Genomic DNA, 18,961 nt, shown 5'->3' with positions numbered 1-18,961 from the left:
AGTCTGTTTTCCACTAGGGAATGTGACTCTATATTTGCAGATGGTTCGAATGTATGGAAGAACAAGTGGGACCGGCAAGAAAACGTTGCAATGTGGAGTGCTCCTGTTCAGGGTTCCAGTCAATCAGTCATGCCTTTTTCCATGATACTCCATTCCATCCCCGCTCCCCGCTTTTCAGTTCCCCCCATCCCAAAGTCAAGACAGCATTCCATAGCCACTGAGCACACTGGTTGTCGGGGGAGTCCTCTCCCCGCCCCTTGAGGGTTTTAAAACCAGATTATATGTACTTCAGCAAACCCGGGGGCTCTGCTTTACCTGCCAATACCTCCCTTTTGTAAGTGGGTAGTGTTGTTTTAGCTACATAAGCATCGGCATTCATGCCTGAACATCAGAAATATTCATGGGAGAATTCTGTTACAGTGGTTGCTCTAAAATGTCAAAGCACTCATTCTCTGGGGAAGGAATTGGTATAAAAGATAACTAAAATTAATTGATATATTTCAATCAGTGGGACTTTTAATACCAGCCTGAGTCTTGAAGGTATGCATAGTAAGTTTCTTAGCTGTTTTTGTTCACCTGAGTCTGTGGACTGTTAGCAGCTTGCATTTTTCCTGCCTCTCAACTTGCATCTGGAGCTTGCTAAAACTGCCATGGGAATGCCACCAATGTTTTCCTCATAGCTAACCATGCCACCCAGCTAAGTAATTTAGAGGAGTATTGACCATGTGGATTGGAGCCAACCTGTTGTGAATCTCCTAGCCCTCAAGATTGTGGAGACTGACAAGGTTGTGGTCCAAGTACATATGGTAAGTCCCCTTGCAGATTATGGTTAGGGTGGAGATCATTTTTGCCATGGGGGGGGGGAGGGAGGGCAGCACTAAATACAAGGAAACAACCAAACAAAAAGAGGCAAAGCCTCGAACAGTATTGAAAAACAGATTTTTAATCAAATTGTAAAAGGTCCTTTTAAAACAATGAGATGTCCATGGCCTTTTGGTAATAACCTTCCTTAGGAGCACAAGAATACAGTTCTCCTATCAAGGCAACATCTCTCAGGAAGAGGCTTGGTCTCTCTTCATTTGTTTGTTTGTTTCCATGAGGGGAGGGGCCATTTTTGGTGGAATCCCCATGACAACTGCAACATGTGCTCCAACTCTTGAGACGTCCTCCCTGCCAGAACGCAAGAGAAGCTTTCACTTTACAGATATGTGTGTTGCTTTCTGCATGAGACAAAGCAGTGTCTATCCATCTGTCCTTGTTCCTGATAGCATTCCACATATTCCAGATCAGGAGTGGAAATCATCCTGAAGGCAAACATTGAAGTAATTTGTCATTAAGGCTTGGCCATTTAGGCCAAAGATACTTTCCAAGCAAAACCATTGCTTAAATTTTTTTTGTACAAATTGATGTTGTCTTGGTTGCAATGGGAGCTATGTCTCTAGTGAACAGTTTGGTGCTTTTGTCATCCTTGCGTCTCATTCTTCTGTTGTCTCTGTTGGTGCAGGCCACGGAGTTCCTAAAGCTCTTCCCACTAAAGCTGTACCTTGCTTTCTCTTTGCAGGAATCCTTTTGCCAATGTCCAGCTCAAACCAACGGTGACTAATGATCGTTCAGCTCCTGTCATCAGCTGATCCCAGGGATGTTGGGCGACGGCGGGTACTTCGCACCTTTTATTTGAGTTTCACCTGTGTTGCATTTCTATGGTCTCCTTGTAAAACATGCATGTTTTCCCCACAACACTATTTTTGTAGTTAGACTCAATTTCAGCTTCCTGCTTGAAAAGCAGATGTTGGCACACTTATTTTATTTTTTGCTCTCTAGAATCAGAAGAGATACTTCGGCCTTGGAGCGATAAGTATCTTGAAGATTACATATTATCTCTATTCTGAATGGAGAGCTAGATAGAACCATGAACCAGGCCCTGCATTCTTCACCTGTACTGTTATAGACTATGTTCAAAATCTTCTAAAGATGGTGATGAGCCAGGAAAGCTAGTATGAGGAGGATAAACCTTGCTATTTTTGCAATGTCCTTTATGCCAGTTAGAATTTCGCCTAGTCTGCAGTCAGAACATACGGGTTTGAATAAACTGAACATGTGGACTTCAGTGGTTGTCAAGAAAAGCTTTGGTACTGCCCAGGCCATGAGATGGTGATGTCTAACAACCCCGAAATCCCTCATGAAATATATGACACAGAGCAGTGCATAATATGGACCCAAGTCTCTCTTAAGAGCTTCCTGGGTGTCTCATCGGCTAAACATCCCTCTTTGTCTTGTGCTGGGCTTTTCACTGGGTAGCCCTCTGTGCTCAGGCTTAGCAGAGCTGGACTCCAGAAGCTGTCCTCTCACCTTGCCACTTTAATTCTAATGAATTGTCCAGATCTCTGCATATGCATCTTGCCTGTCCTCGAAGGGAAGAATGGCGTTAAAGCAGATCTAATGCGGTGAGGCAATCATCCTGTGCCTGATTATGGTCCAAGTTATGTACACATTTTTCACCATGTCAAGATGACTGCCAGGAAAGGACCCTGTGCTAGTTTCAGAGAGTGCCACCAGTTGCGTGAGCATCTGCCCTGTCTCACTATAGCCCCCTGCTAATCAACTAGGCAGGAGGGGGAACACTATTAACTATAAAGCTAGATTAACTCCCACCCCACCCTGAATTCCTCTTCCAGTGAATTCTTCTCTACATATCCTGCCTGGTGCAGTGGTTTTTGCGTCCCGTGCTGCAGAAACAAGCTAGCTTAAGCAGCCTGGCGCCAGTTTGGTACTGCAGGACAGTCTTGTTAGAAAGCTACTGGTTCTATGACCAAAACAATGCTGTATTTCTCCTTTTGTTTCAATCTTTTAGTCTGCTTTTCTTTTATAAAGTGCCCTTGCCCTTGCCTTAAAAGGTAGATGTTAGCGCATTCGTTAAAGGCTTTCGTATCTACTCTGTCCAGTTGGGGATCAAGGTCCCCTAAGCTGCAACGCAGAGCACTCGGTGCTGCATAATTACCTAGTTACTGACAGTGAGATGTCAGCACATAGTTTCCAGAAGCAGTAGCTGCCAAAATGGGATGGGGTACGTGTACTACTGAGACTCTCTTACCACTTGCAGTTTTGTATTGTATTTTGCACCTGAGGTCAAACTGCAAATTAAAGTGCTACAGGAAAGTTAGCAGTGAAGATAGTCTAACTGCTGCTGGGGAAATCTCTCTCAGGATCACGTGTTCTGACCCTATTCAGGCGACCCGACTCATATGTTCTGTAAATGTGTGAATGGGGAGCAAGGCCGCATAGACTAGCCCCACCCCAACATAATCCACGAAATAATCTCACTCTGCCATCTCCGTGGGAAATGACAACTATGTCTCGTCCCTGCTGCTATGGAGAGGTAATTCAGCCACTGTAGCCTCTTCTAATCCTGGCCAGAAGGAACTGGGGGCCAAACTCTGCACAGCACATGCAGTCCTGTGACTAGTTTTCAAGCAGGCAGTTTATGGTTGATGGAAGGACCAGCAGGCGTTGGAGGATGAGGCTATTTGACCTTTTCCTCGCCAGCTATTTGTCTGCACAAAATCTCCCACATCTGGCTAACTTTCTCTCAGAAAGAGAAAGAAATGTGGTGTCCTTGTGTCTCTATCCTCCAAATGTTGGAAAGTAGCTTGGTGTGATTTTGAATGGCCAGAGGGGTTAAACAGCCTCTCCTCATAACTGTTGCTGGCCTTTTGCTCAACTTGAAGCCACTTAATTTCCCCCAGTGTTTATTTTTAAAGCAGGGATGGAGAACCTTTGTCCCTCTAGATGTTGTTGGACTGCAACTCCCATCACACCCAGCCAGCATGGCCAATGATGAGGGATCATGGGAGTTGTAGTCCAGCGAGAGCCACAGGTTTCCAATTCCTGTTTTAAAACAATCACAACACTGCCTGGAATATGCAGTTTGGCTCTTGGATAAAGCAGGCATACAAATTCCAGAAGCCATGATCATGTTTAGAGTCCATGCCCATCCTTCATGAGATTCGGGGGGGGGGGGTGTTGATGGTTATCTAGTGCCATCCTGGCTTGTAGGGGGCTCTGACCTCTCTGATATTCTGTCGATAAAGCACTCCTTACTCCTTAGGTCGCAGGGAAATATATCACAGCTTGCTTTTTTAATTTTTACTTATGCCTATGATGTGCTTCCATACATGTTTCAATGCATATATTTTTATAGAAACAAAATTATATCTTGGCTTTAAACCAGTTTTTCATAATTCCCAAGCTAGATTGCACAGGACAGGAACAATCTGGCAAAAGCTACCCTTGACTGAGGCTGCCATACTAGGCACAGTTACTAGAAACTAAATCTCATTGGACTCGGCGAGCCCTGCTGTTGCCACTCACGTGCTAGATTGCACCCTACTTCAATTACATCCCTCCCTTGGAAATATTTTTCTTCTGGTTGCTTAATAATTACCTCAGGGGCTTTGTTCACAGAAGTGTGATGAGGTTTCTCAGCCAGAGCATTATATTTGGTGAAATGGCAGTGAGCCATACTAACCAAAAAAGATCAGATTCTACTTAGATGAAGAGTGTTTTGCGAGACCTTTTTTTAAAAGGCGGCCGGGGCCGGGGGGAGATCCTTAGCTCCTGCCTCATGCTTACCTCAGTCCAATGTCAGTTGTGGAATATCCCCTCCCTCCCTAGCATAGGAAGGAGTGTATCCTCACTGCAGAGTTATTTAATAACCTGTGGGAGAAGTGCAGTCCAGTTCTAGAGAATGGGGAGCACACAGCATTAAAAAAAAAAGCTAGGCGAGAAACCACCATGTATGTGTCAGCTCCAGGAATTTGGGGGCCTTTAGGCAAGGAGCCCAAAGCAAGCTTTGGGCCCCATAACTTGCACTTCCAACAGGAACCCCACAAGGGGGAGGACATGGGGTGTGCCAACTGAAAATTCTGTTATGCTGCCTCGGTTTTTTTTTTAGTGTTCCATGCGACACGAGAATGGTGTTATTGCTGGGGTGGTGGGACCTGAAGAGGTCCCAGCAAATGTCTTACCTCACCATCCTTTTGAGTCATACTGTCTACTTGCAGTTAGGGATGGGGTGCGGGTTGGCAGTAGCAATTGCAGGGCGGGGTGTTTATAGAATTTTTCCATGAAAATGTCTGTATGAATATTCAGTTGAAAAGTATCTGTGCCATTCTTTCACTTGCTGCTGTTTTGGCACACACACACCCATTACTTTATCTTCCTCTTGCTTGGATTATTCACATGGTTGATCCTGCACATCATCCTGAACGTATGATGCATGGGAAGACCTCACTCTGCTCTATAGAAAGGTTTGGTTCTGTGCTGACTTGGCTGAGAATGAGTAGGGGCAATTTAAATGTAGCAAACAGACAAACATTGTTCCACAGACTGCTGAAAAAATCAGGAAGATGACTTTCTTACCTTGCTGGGGATTGGGATGCTCACACTCGGGCACATGGTCCAAGCTCCTGTTCAGACTGCGCCCTTACCTCTGCTCCTGCTCTCCATGCCTCCCAAATGTTGCTGCTTGAAGATTAACTGAGGTTGCTCTTGCAAAGATTTAAGTCCTGCTGCTTTTGTGCTACCTGTTCCTCATTTCTTAGTCAGGGACTTCCCGTTAACAATATTTTAAGGCCTTCTGTCCCTCACAGCAGAAGCACGAGCATGTGAATTTAAGGCTTGGAACACCATCTGTGCCTTGGGACTCAGCTTCTGGTGTTGTGTGATAGATAAAAGCAGATTGTAAATCTTCCATTTTCAATTAAGATGGGAATATGAGATGGTTCTTGAGAATAAGCAGGGACAGCCCCCGTCAGCCAAACTGGAGTCAACCTCCTGATAGAGAAAACTGCCTTGTTACTTCCTAACATTCATGCTAGAACAGCCTTCCCCATCCTGCTGCCTTCCAGATGTGTTGTACTACAGCTCCCAGCATTCCTGTCTACTAGACATACTGGCTGGGGCTAATGGGAGTTGTGGTCCAAAACATCTGGAGGGCACCAGGTTGGGGGAAGGCAGTGCTAGAACAAGAGACAGGAGGCTAGTGAGCTGCCTGTAGCATCTAGCATTAGCCCAACCATTAGCCACCATTACGCCCCACTTGCCAGAACAGAAGCATATAGAGCAGATAGAAGTTGGGTCATAATGAAAATAGAGTAGTCTTCCCCAACCTGGTCCCCTCCTGCTGTGTTGGCCTGCAACTCCCATGTTTCCCATAGAATCATGCTGGCTGGGAATTGTGGGAGTTGTCATCCAGCACATCTGGAGGGCAGCAGGTTGGGGAAAGCTAGAACAGAGTGTACAAGCCACCAAGCACTGCAACCTTTGGTTTGATTGTATACTACCACTGAAGAGCATGGGCAAGCATTTGCCTAAAAGATAACACAGGATCATTTCATGAATATTTGCTGCTTCCAGGCCCTGTGCTAGCTTTAGGGCTTGTGCAGGCCTGCCACTGCTACTGCAGCTACAGATGCCTTAAGGATTAGTGCTCAAGCACTTTTACTATTAAAAGAAATTGCAGTGTGGGCACCATTTCATGCCCCAGATGACACATGCTGCTGCCTACCAGGTGCAGTTAGTCTTCAAAGGTGCCATAGCATTTTCTGTCTTTTTGCTACAGGCTTCTAACACAGCTACATTTTTGAATCCTGTAGTACATTTTTGTAAATCAAGCACTTATTTATCCCAATTTCAGGTTCAAAATACGGAGGGTTTCCCTATACAGAGGTCAACCCTTTCTTTATTCAAATAAATTTGAAGAAATACCTTAAATGAGTGTTGCCCATCTTAGAAAGGATAGTTTCTTGGTATCAAAAGAATTTATGCTGGAAAACTGGATAAAAGCAATACTAACCTTTTGTTTATGTATCGAAGCTCAGCAGGGGCAGCCCTGGTTAGTACTTGGATGGGAGGCCGCCTGGGGATCAGGCTTCCTGCACTGAGCAGGGGGCTGGACTGGATGGTCTTGTAGGCCCCTCCCAACCCCGTGATTCTATTGCACCAAATCACTGGAGGGGGTTAACGTAGCACTTCAGGAGTGCTCAACCACACCAAGGTCAGATTAACAGTAGAGGCCAAGCCCAGCATAGCTTGAGAAGAGAGTGAAGGATCAGGCTCTCAATGGCTACGACTCAGGATGGCTATATATTGTCTCCAGTATCAGAGGCAGTATGTCTCTGGATACTGACTGCTGGGGAACACAAGCCATGTGTGTATGTGTGTGCTATTGCACTCATGTCCTCCTTGTGGGCTTCCCACAGGCAGCTCGTTGGCCACTGTGTAAAGAGAATGCTGGGCCAGATAGGCCCGTGGTCTGATCCAGCAGGGCCCTGCTTCTGCAGTTTACTCTGGTGCGCGGTGGCAAATCGCTAAGCCAAGGCAGGCCCCTGTGCTCAGAACAAGTCCCTACCTGCCCCACCCCCAATGGTAATCAATTCAGTGGTCCCAGCCCAGTTAGAGGCGAACATGGCCCTGCAGCTACAAAGGCAGGGGCTGTATCAAATGCCCGGTGAGCAGCAATGCGAGCCTGTTCTGTCAGGCGTGGCCTTTGGTCTCCAAGCTTGACCCGCCTGCTTTAAACCAGCCTTCCCTAACCTAGTGCCCTCCAGAGGTATTGGACAGAACCAAGGGCCATGCTGAATTGGGATCAATGGAACTGTAGTCAAACACGTGTGGCGGACATCAGGGTGCGGAAAGCTGCTGTAAACAGTACTTTAAATAAAAAGCATTGCTGCTGTTTCCTCCCCGGTCATCCTATGCTGTTTAGTAGCATTTAGGAAGGGCAACAGTCAGTACTTGTGAAGGATATGCATTTCTGCAGCTGGAAACACCCCCCCTCCAGCTAATTTAGGATAGCAGGCATCAGCTACAGCGAGAAAATATTCCATGTTTTTAATTCACTCACTACTACACTTAACAGTACAGAATCCTAGATACCATTTGAGTTTCCAGAGGGGTGGCTCTGTTGCAGCAAAAACAGCCAGGAGTCTTGTGGCACCTTAAAGACGAACACATTTATTATGGCATAACCTTTGGTGGACTTCAGCTGCCTATGGTGAAGTGGGTTGTAGTCCACGAAAGGTGAAAAACCTCTTCCAACCAAGGGCCAAATTCCATTCTGGAAAAGCTTGGGGGGGGGGGTGGCTCATTCCACTAGTGGGTGGGGCCAAAGGCAGAATGGCTGGGCCAATCAACCAACATATTTTAGCTTAAAACTCTTATAGCCAGGAAATGAGCCTTTGTAGGGGCATTTCTACCTTTTAGAATGGGGAAACAGCTGCACCAAAGCCAGGAAACCACCAAACGATCAGTAGTTTGGGGAAAGAGGGCATGGCCTTCTGGGGACCCTTGGTGGGCTAGATTGGGACTCCCAGAGGTCACATTTGGCCTTGGGGCCTGAGTTTCTGCAGCCCTGGCTTAAGCCATAAAACCTGTTAGTCTTTGAAGTACTACAAGATTCTGTGTTGCTCTCATTAGCTGGCCCCTTTCCCCACACCACGTTCCAGTGTCTTTAATAGGACAGAGAAAAGCAGCAAGTACAGATTTTCCTACATTTCTAAATTTTGCTTCCTGTTATGCACCTACCTAAGGCATGACAGTCTTTGTCAGTAAAGGAGTTGGTAACCTCACATCCAAGCTACTATTGCAAGATAGGCTCATCATCTATCAAAGCCCCTGAACCTAACCTACACAATCCAGACTTTCAGTATGTTATGCTGGCTTCAAAGAATAGAAATATGAGTAGGCAAAGATTATATTATTTTAAAAATGTTTATTTTTATTGTTATTATTGGACCAATGGTATTTGACACACATGCTGGGAGCTGTATGGAAATCAGCACTGATAAAAAATACAGCAATTATGACCCGTATCAATAAAATATACACTGTAAATAGCCTCTTTCTCTCTCTCTCTTTTAAAGAAAATCATAACCCAAAACATGGCTCTAGCTCTGTCCTTATGCAGCGTCTCAGGGGCTGAACGAAAGCATTTTGATGCTATAGACCATACACCTGTAGGAGCTTCCTGTTCAAATGCAATAGCAAAAGAAATGCAACTGGAGGTCAAGCTGTGCTGCAGCTACTTAGCAACAGCCTATCCCTGAAGCCGCTGCTCTCCATGGAACTCACTGTACCTTGCCTTTGAATTGGCAGGCCAAGGCCACATTGCGCATCTGAAACATTCCCATTTAGTCTAATGTGGTGGAACGGGAGTATAACAGTTCCTCTTCACCCTACAAGGGTGAATCACTCCACCACCACACAGCTGCCTGCTATGGCTGCCTACAATGCAGAGCTGTGGGACACCTGTACAGAGTGCACTGGATGGATTTGGGGCCTATGCAGTGGCACTGCCTGTTGTGTGTTTGCTCAGCGAGGTCATAATAACCCTCAAGCAATGCTCACCAGTGTAAAGGCCATCTTTCCCTGGTGGAATCTCCTGGTGCTTTGCCTCAAATGTCTACTAGTTATGCTGCAAGTAGTATGGATTCTATCTCTGGCTGCTGCTTCTCTGGTTCTCATGCTCAAATGTTTCCCACTGATAGAATGAGCGAAAACAAGGCTCTGTTGCCGTGAAACCTACTCTTTCCCAAGAGGCAACTTGTACACATGCAAATAAAGGGATTTGTGTGAGAGAATGCATTTCTCATGGCCACAGCTCCTTTTTTTTTCTTTTTGCTGTTGCTGTTGAATCTGAATTAACCTGCCCCAGAGGTAAATATGTGCACACCTTTGTAGCCAACACTGTTTGATTTCTACTCATTTTTATGAGCTGTTGCTTTGCAGTTAGCAATAATGGGCAGCTTCCTCCAAAGCAAATACGTTGTTGCAGTTTCATCTGCTTGTTCTGTAGGCACTGAAGCACCAGTTTAGGCAGGTCTCTTGCAGTAAAAAATCTATTATGAAGCATGCTCATTTCTCACACAGGAAAGCAGGTTGGACACTCATTAGGACTATTCTTCTGCAAGATGCAGCAGGCTCAATTTGTTTACAGCCAGCGTAGGTAAAGGCACCGTGTGCGCTACGCTCCTGGTCACCCAAGCACGGGATATGCCATAGTCTTTAAAATAAATATTTAAATTCCATGCCAAAAAAGCTGGATTCTGTATCTTGTGTATATCATGCAAATAAAGCAAATTTGCATATTTGTGTTTATATTGCATAATTTATTCTGCTGCTGCTAAATGTGAAGAGTGGCATGGGGATGGAAACCCTAATCACTTGGAATCCTGTTCTTTTGCTCCTCTTCTGGCAGTCCTCGTGCATGTATGTTCCTATTGTAGATCTGTGTCCAATACACACACCGCCGGGCCTCACCACTTGCCATGGGCGGTATTCTTCAGTAAGAGAGAATGGGTTGATGTTGTTTGGTAGAAAGAGTCAGTCATCAGCACTGGAGTCATCCCTACCTATGTCTGCAGCATCTGGAGCTTATGCAGTACACCAAGCCTTGCTTGCCACCAATTAGCTCAGCTCAGCCTGGTTCCAGTAACGCTATTTTACTGGCATGAAAAGCTGACGCTAGGAAACAAGCTGAATACCACGATGAAGCCAAAAGTCAAACACAAGCTTTAGAGCAAAATGGTGAGTTAAATCTTTAACCTCCCTCCTTAAAACAATAGAAGTAGCCAAGGCGATGTGTGCTCTGTGACAAGCTCAACTCAGCCACATATATACCTGTTTAATTCAGATACGTAAAAAGCAAATTTGCAAGACTCCCTTTAACTGCTTTACATTGCTTCTACTAGTCATCACGGCAAGGAAAGTGCCACTGAAACTCTGCCCTCTAATCATGGGAAATTTTATCATAAGAACAGCGAACCCTCCTGGCCGTCTGAGGTTTTGCCAGGCATCGTCCACAGACTTTCAGACTTATTCTTGCAACCATAAAGGTGAGAAACTAGCTTTTCTTTCCAAATGAAAGCAGAAGTACTTCAGAAGCTAGATGCCGCAGCCAGTATCATACTCTATTGCTGCTGCTGCTGCCGCTGCCGCCGCCACCGCCCCCCCCCCCCCCTCATCTCCATGGAATGGCAGCACACACAAAGTTCTGGTAGTATTCACCAAAGGGTGGTGAGGGCAGTTTTAACAGACACACCAGTGCAGATGGAATACAACTCACAATCCTACAATGCATGTGGCAACATCATTCTACTTGCTCTCCAAGCATGTAGTTTGAATAGTGGGGTTTTGCAAAGCCATAAAGGATAGCTTTTGAAATATAAACAAATGTTGGTTATTCCTGATGCTGTGACCACACATTAAGAAATGGCACATGCAGTACAATTGTGTGTGTGTCTACTCAGAACTAAGCCCTACTGAGTTCAATGGGATTCACTCCCAGATAAGTATGTCATGGCAACTGCAGCCTTACCTGGGAGTAGACATGCCTAGGATTACATTATTGGGGTGCTTCTAGACTGCGGGCCTTTTGGTACTGATCAGTCATCATGCAGAACTGCAAGAGACTTTCCACACTTTGGCTAGTATAGCATTTTACATGCATATGCACACCCTGCTATGTTCCATCCACACTAGCAGGTAACAAAAGCCATGTGGGTGGGGGAGTGACAATGCAGTTAAGCTCACCCTTTTAACAGCATGTTTATTTTTAAAATCAGTTTTAAATTTTGGGCTAAAATGCTTTTTCACTTAAGTGATATTGCTCAAATATTTTCCAATGTTGGTGGAAAAGCATTTGTGCAATTTTTAAAAAAATGTTTAAAACACACACACACACACACACACACACACACAGATACAGTCTAGAAAAGTAACAATGTGTGCCAGAATGAAGAGGTGTTAGGATAGAACAGCCTGAAATGTCACTGCACACATCAAAACTACATCTCTTTAGCAATACTTTTCTATCTTTAATTTTTTTAAAGTGACCTACACCTGTGGAAATTGCACTGCTGTTCTATTCCTTCTAGAAAAGTCTGACTTTGTGAGCTCTCAAAAAGAAATAGAAGAAACACAGGGAAAAGGCAGAACAACAATTCTGTGACGTTGTGCAGAAGCCCGGTAAAAAGAGTGAACAAAGAATGGCAATTTGTAAATACCTAGGATTGGATCCAACTTTTATTCTGCCAACAGAAGCAGCCTCGAGCAGAGTTCCGCTATGAGTGCTCCTTCGGGGGGGGGGGGGGAGCAATCTCTGCAAATTTCCCCATCCTTCTGCAAGCTCCAGCACCACCTCCCACCCTGTTTTGGAGGGCCCCTCAACCCTTCAGAGTTTGCAGGGGGAGCCACAGGGTACTGTGGGTGGAAGGGAAATCAAGGAAAGTCACCTCACCTCTCTTCCACCAACAGGATTGCCCCGGTGGATCAGAAACCGTGGACAGCAGTAGCCCTTCCACCTGCAGGAGGCTTAGGCTGGATCCAACCCCTAGCATAGATATTGAAGAATCACTAATCTGATGGCCAAACACCACTGCTCTGGTGTTTGGCAAAGCTTAATTTTATAATGCTGTAGTAGGCAGAACACCTGGCTCCTAGGTACTAATATCCTGGCACAGATGTTACGACTGGAACAGGAGACTATGCAGTTTAACAATCAAACTGGCTGACACTGCAAGAAAGCAGACTCTCTCCTGTTTGCCCACTTGCAGTTGCTGCAGCTCTGGAGAATTCAGGTGCTTCCAGACGAGCCTTTTATCAAGCCACCGCCCTGCCTCATTCACATAGTTTTATGGTGGATCCAGATTACATTGTGTTCTACTCATAATGCTCCTGTGTTTTTCCACTGATTCATCCTTTTTCCTTACCACAAAAAAAAAAATCTGTGAAGGGAAAGAAGATGGAATTGCTGCATGGTGTCTTCTGACTGGCAGCAGTAGTCCTCCATGTGGAAGCACCCTTCCTGAGCCAGAAAAAAATGAAGATAAAGGGATAATCAGTGATAGTTCTGTTTTCCCACACTTCTTGCACAGAGGCAATTAGTTGCTTTCATCTCTGCTCACGCTGAAAACTGTAGCAGGGGTGTTCACAGAAGAGGATGTTGTGGCGATTCATTTACCATGTGGCCAGAAGTAGAAGTACCCACTCACCTGCATAGTTAAGAGTCTCGATCTAAGTGGATACATCATGGTTCCCAGTTGTTTTATTTACACACCCAAATGAGTGATCACTAGCAAGGGCAAGATCTGCCCTGCACAACTGTGCATGTGAAGAGTGATTGGCATAGTGTCTTCCTCCATTCCCCTCCTGTGCATAATTGCAGCGCAGAGTACTAGCATTGACCAGAACAGGAGGCCAAGGCTATTCCTGAGCCTTCCTTCAGGCTTCCCTTTCCAAACCAGGGTGAAGCTTGTAGTTTTCTCTCCATGTTCAAGTGAATTCTTGTGCAACACTCTCTGGTTTGGAGAGGGAGGGAGGGAGGGAGGGAGAAATGTGAAGTGTGTTGGCCTCCCATTCCAGGTAATAGCCAGTGTGCTCTGGTGCACCAGCAAGGTGGAAAAGGAGGAAGAGATCTTCATTGGCCTCTATGCCATGGCAGTCCCTCCAGCTCACAACTGTGCTCAAGCCGGGAAGAACAATATCTGAAGTAAATTGAGCCCACTGGATGCTACATGATGGGAACAATGTCATTCTGATCTGGAAACAGATGGAGATCATGTGTACATTTCCCCCCAAAGCCATTGGAAGGGGCCATTTTAAAGCTTCAAAAATCACTCGGCGTAAAAGAAGGGTTTCCTTGGATTGGAATTCTGGAAGCTACACTGTTCAGGTTGGAGAGGTAACAGGTACTACCTAATTGCATGTTCTTTTTTTTTCAGGGTGGGAGAGGATCCCTTTTTCCTAGAGCCTTGATTAAATAGTCTGAGGCTCCTGTTTTGGCCACTGGAAGTGGTAACTCATGCTGCTAGATGAGAGAGAGAGAGAGCGAGAGAGAGAGAGAGAGCGAGCGCGCACTGTCTATAGCTGGCACCTGTACACTGCTGCTGTAACAACTTCTGATGTCACTTGGCAAAATGCAGAGAGTAAGATGTGCAGAAGTTCCCTTTGCACTCCGTCCTCCCTGGTTCCTGGGTTTAGGTATGTGCTGGTGTGGAGGAAACAGTATACGAAACACAACCTGTTGAGGAATCGGCTACAGCAGCCAGATGAAACTTGACAGGAAAGAAAATGTGATGTGGTCTTCGTAATTCTCCCTGGGTGAGACCCACTGCTTGTGTTCATGTATACATCCAGGCATGAACATCAAAAGATGAAGTAACACTACAACTCTTTTCTGCTGGCTGCTTCGATCCACAACTTCCGTTGGAGCTCTCCTCATCCCTTTCCAATTTCAGCTTCGGTGCTGGCCAGATGTGTGGGTGGTATCATTGATTCAGCTCTTCTTCGCAGGATCAAACTGAAAATACCTGACTGTGGGTACCATAGCCTCTGGAAGCCCAACCAGGAAAAAACAAGCTTAAGGAGCACGTTTCTGGTTGCTGCAAGGAGACCTATTATCTATTACCTTTGCAGGGGCACCAAAGCTAGGCAAGAGCATTGCTGCCTGCTTACTGTGTTGGGCTGTAAGCAAATACAAAGAAGGGTCGTGATATCCATTTGTGTTCAGAGGCCACAGCAGCGGCAAGGATATTGCAGAAGCTATAATGGATATGTTGGGCTGGGGAAGGTGAGAAACTAAGTGCACATATGTTCCCAACACATAAGGAGGCTGTGGACAGAGCATGGTTAACTTTCCATGTCTAATGGCACTTTCAGCAAGGACAGCAGATCTCATGAAGATCGAGCAATCATTGCATTGCCAGCAAGGAATGCAATGATTCCCAGCACACAGTGTTCTGGCTACAGCTGGAGAAGATGTAACTACTCAAAGCACCCAGAATCCCAAGATTCCTTGGCATTCTAACACGTGCTCAGGGTGCAAAGAATTAAAAACCAACAAAAACAACCAGCATGACTCTAAGGATATTTACTCAGAGGTAAGTTCCACTGAGGGTTATAACTGTGCTTAGTATTGCAGCTTTACTAAGCAAATTTCCAACTGACTAAAAACTGGTGTTGGGGGTGGTGGTTTTGGGGGTGGGAGGAGACAAAAGGAAGGGAACTCTTAATGCCACCATCCCCACTGGAAACAGATAGCACCATCCCATTAAGATGATTGGTGAGTTGTGTGTGCGTGTATGTATAAATTAAAGTGCATTATGTGGTTATGAACCAAAGAAGAGGGGAGAGTTATCAGCCTCAATGCCAAACCTGCCACCTCTGGTCATAATATGTGCCAACAGAGGGCCAGAGAAAACAGCCACAGAAGTGAAAGTACATTAAAACAGCTAGCACTGTTATGGATGTCCTCTAACCCTATTAGGAAATGGCCAAATAGTTAGCTGCTGCTGCCTGCATTTGTCAGTTTGCCCCTTCCTTGGTTTCCAAAGTCCATGTTTGGTCTATAGCCCCAAAAGGTCACAACCCCGCCGCGTGCAACTCTCCCCTCACCCTTTTCCTTTTTCCTGATCCAGATTGCACAATTATCCTAAGCCTTAAACTGATCGAAATTTAAGAACCAAAAAAAAAAAAAAAGCGAACAACATGCCCCCTGGTCCCTTCCTTACTCTCCTCCCCGCTCCCCACAAAAGACGCCTTGATAAAAGTTAACTCTTTACATCTCTTTGGCAATAATAACTTAAATCAGCCACTCTGTTAGGGCAGGTGATATATAACGGTGAGTAAATTTTATACAAAAATAGTCCCAACGGCAGTTTGACCTGCTTTTGCTACACATCGCATTCTCCTGCATGTGAATTACTCCAGGAGTTGCGAAGGGAAGTTGGAGTGTCTCCCCCACACCACAAGGCTTGGCAGTCTGACACAATTCCACCCTGCCTCCTGCCCGTGGTGCACATCTTGTCTCTCTAGAAAGACTCCACCAAAATAATACTGTGGCAGGGAAAAGATGGAGACTGTGCGAGGGAGGGCGGGTGGAGGTGAAGGGGCACAGGTTGGTCTCAGCACCACACAGCCCCTCCCAGCCAGCAAAGCATTTCAACAAGGTCATCTCCCATTTCTGCACTCCCCCTTTCTTTCCTGCCCCTGCCACCTCCTCAAAGGCAAGCTTGGGGCAATTTCTTTCTCCAAGGCTAGGATGGAGAAGGGACACGCCCAAGACCATTAAGGCACAGCTTCTGTGCCACTCAGGCTGATCTTGTCCATAATGGAGCTGGAGGCATTTACTGCAGCTGAGCAATGAGGACAAGATAGGGTGGTTTCTGAGCCAAGCCCACAAAATGAAGGGAACAATTTCAAGCAGGAAGTGCCCCAACTGTGGTGCAGCTGAGCAGGTGGCAAGGGGCAGGCAGTAGCAACAGGGTCTATATGAAGAAACAGACTGCGAAAAGGGGAATGGCTACTGAGACCATGTGCCCTCCCCAAAGTAAAACACCACCTTAAGCTCGGCCAGCTCCCCTGCATGCCCTGGTGGTTCGGCCTCCCGTTCTCTCTGGCCCTTGGCCTTCTTCCTTATTTGCTGCCAGCCCAACCTGATCTCTTGGTGCAGCACAGCACGCTGAATGCAGGGCAAGGAGGGCTTGCAGCCACTGCACAAGAAAGATGTACCAGTGCTTGGGGGCCAAACTGAAGCATGTCTAAATGGCACAAGGTGCAAGGCTAGAGGCTCTCTATCCCACACCAGGTTTGGAAAGAACACATGACAAGCTTACAGGACAGGCAGGAGATGATGTCTCAAGGTAGCATCCCTCCTTGGGAAGCCAACGTGGGTCAAAACATCAAGAGGCATGAGCTAGAGACAGGGGTATCAAAATGGCTTGGGTGGAGGGGCAGCAATGTTAGCAAGGTCACAGATCTACCCTTTAAATGCTATAGGTTCTATATGTCTATCTGTACATACATACGCACACGCGCACACACTCATCCACACACTCAGCACAAACCGCCTTGCTGTGGGGCAGCCCCAGCCTAGCAGCAGTCAAGATCTGTCCAATAAAATCTGCCTCTTAAAAAAATAGAGCGAGGCCCCACAGAGTTCTTCTGCTCCACCCGGGTTCTGGGCCTCAATCCTTACTCCTTTGCCCCGATGCAGAAACCAAAGCTGTAGGGGGCAGGATGGGAAGTCCAAAAGGGAGCACGTGGCCAAGCTCACTCTCTGTCGCCGTTTTCACTGCTGCCTAGAAAAGGGGAAGAGGCTGAGTTAGCGAACGGGACAGCACCTGGAGAGCTTATTCAGGCTTTTCTCCTCACAGCTTCCTCAGTGGCAGAACCCTATCCCCTAACCAAAGAAAACAAATTCCCACCCAGCCCTCTGTCTATGCCAATGTTGTGGTTAGTTCCCTCCCCCATGGGAACTTTGGTTTTGTCAGAAAGCTTGCAATTAAGGTGCACCCAAGTCGGAGAGAGAACAACGAAGGCTGCAATCCTATACACACTTACCTGGGAGTAATTCCCACTGAAGTCCATCGGACTTACTTTCCAGTGGACATGCATAGGATTGCACTGTAAGTCTCTCTCTTATGCTGCATTGGACACAGCAGCCTTGGTCAAGAAATTCCATCTCAGACACTGTCTAGAATAGAGTGTTTTGCAATCAGATTCTCTGCCTACAAGGCTTTGCTTTAATTACATGTTCACTCTACAGAAATTAGCCTGTACTCCACCCCTACATTTATACAGGGGTCCTCTGCTACAGGGCAACCGTTTATCTGTGAATTGCTTAGCAAAGTAAAAGAAAAGAAAGGGGGTAGGGGGAGCTTGTGTGCTTCTTTCCACTTGGGAGATGTGCAGGCTCCAAACATGGGGAAAATTCATGTATCCCCTTGCTGGGGAAATTTGTGAGCTTTCTTTTCAGTTGTACAAGTTCCAGAAGAAAGCATATCTGGCCAAAAAGGAATCTATAATTTGTCTTAAAGCAGCAATCATATATGTTCTTTTTAATAGGAAAGCACTTTTAAGGGAGCAATCCTGTGCTCCGTGGGAGGGCTGCTAAGCAACTGTTGGATGCAGTTGACCTCCCCCTCCACCTGGAGAGGTCCTCCTCAATGACAGCAGAGCTTTCTACTGCCATGACTGCCCCAATGCCAGCAGTGAGGTTGAAAATGGGGTGGTTTAGGGGCAGGATCTTAAGCTCCTTTGTTCCCCTGACATCTTCCCAAACAGAGCCAGAAACTATGCCAGCCCAAAACTGGCATAGTGCACCTTCTCACATGGCTTCCAGTGGGAGAGAGGGGGAAAAAGACGCCGCCCTGCCCTCCCTCCACACACACCTTCTGCCCTGGCTGGCATGATTTATTACAGCTCAACATGTTTTGGAACACAGGCTTCCTTCTTCAGGAGCCATCTTAAAACATTCAAATGCTGTGAAATGGCTGAAGCAGCTTGCACAAATACTAGCTATCTGGCACCATGAGGAAGCTAAAGTGTGACCTTTTGCTGTTAGGTAGCTGAAACAGTAAAGAATTATGGACAATTACTTTTTTACATAAGGACCACCATACCTCTGAATTACGAGATGCAAAACTGCTTTTCATGACTTCCTATTGTGTCACTCACTTGCTGATCATTGAACCCTTGAACACGAGCATAGTGGGTTAACAGTGGGATTTTCTTGGTGACTGTGTCCACATGAATATAAGGACACCAGCACACCTGTAGGAGTTACTCAGGGTGGTGTGCCTTGCATCTGTCCTACTCAGATAAGTTCTAAGAACAGGAGAACATAATTTCCCAGCCTCTAAGGATCAATTCAGTCAAGTCATCCATGTGTATCCCAGCATTTGTCTTGGCTCTGCTTCCTACAGAGTAAGAAGTCACTCTTTGGTGGACAGAGGAGCCTTTGAAGGGGAAGCAAGGAGCCTTGACCACTAACATTTACACAGATAGTTCTGGATAATGGCTACATATACCTCTTTAAAGATAAATTCATATTGCTGTTCCTTCCACTTATTTAATTACTGTGTATATTGCAAACATTTCTTAAAATGCCTTTGGTAAACTGAAA

The 18,961-nt window shown here is 46.0% G+C and overlaps 2 protein-coding genes across 9 annotated transcripts in view; one reads left to right on the top strand and one right to left on the bottom strand.

Moving 5' to 3' along the window:
• BAIAP2 (BAR/IMD domain containing adaptor protein 2) overlaps nt 1-17,017 on the top strand; it is a 195,581-nt gene extending 178,564 nt beyond the window's left edge. For all 8 annotated transcript variants that reach the window (XM_084837719.1, XM_084837717.1, XM_084837718.1 and 5 more), the window contains one exon: nt 1,562-17,017. In XM_084837719.1, coding sequence (XP_084693845.1) covers nt 1,562-1,631 — 70 coding nt within the window. In that variant the 3' untranslated portion in view covers nt 1,632-17,017. The remainder of the gene's footprint in view (nt 1-1,561) is intronic.
• Nucleotides 13,776-18,961, bottom strand: part of AATK (apoptosis associated tyrosine kinase) — an 87,618-nt gene continuing 82,432 nt past the window's right edge. Inside the window, exon 15 of the mRNA XM_084837696.1 lies at nt 13,776-17,135. Coding sequence (XP_084693822.1) covers nt 17,107-17,135 — 29 coding nt within the window. The 3' untranslated portion in view covers nt 13,776-17,106. The remainder of the gene's footprint in view (nt 17,136-18,961) is intronic.

Source organism: Heloderma suspectum, chromosome 2 (assembly GCF_057233095.1).
Source record: "Heloderma suspectum isolate Gila_16-S chromosome 2, 16-S_ref, whole genome shotgun sequence".
NCBI classification, from domain to species: Eukaryota; Metazoa; Chordata; class Lepidosauria; order Squamata; family Helodermatidae; genus Heloderma; species Heloderma suspectum.
The sequence above is the reverse complement of the archived record's forward strand: the minus strand, read 5'-3'. Positions and strand labels throughout refer to the sequence as shown.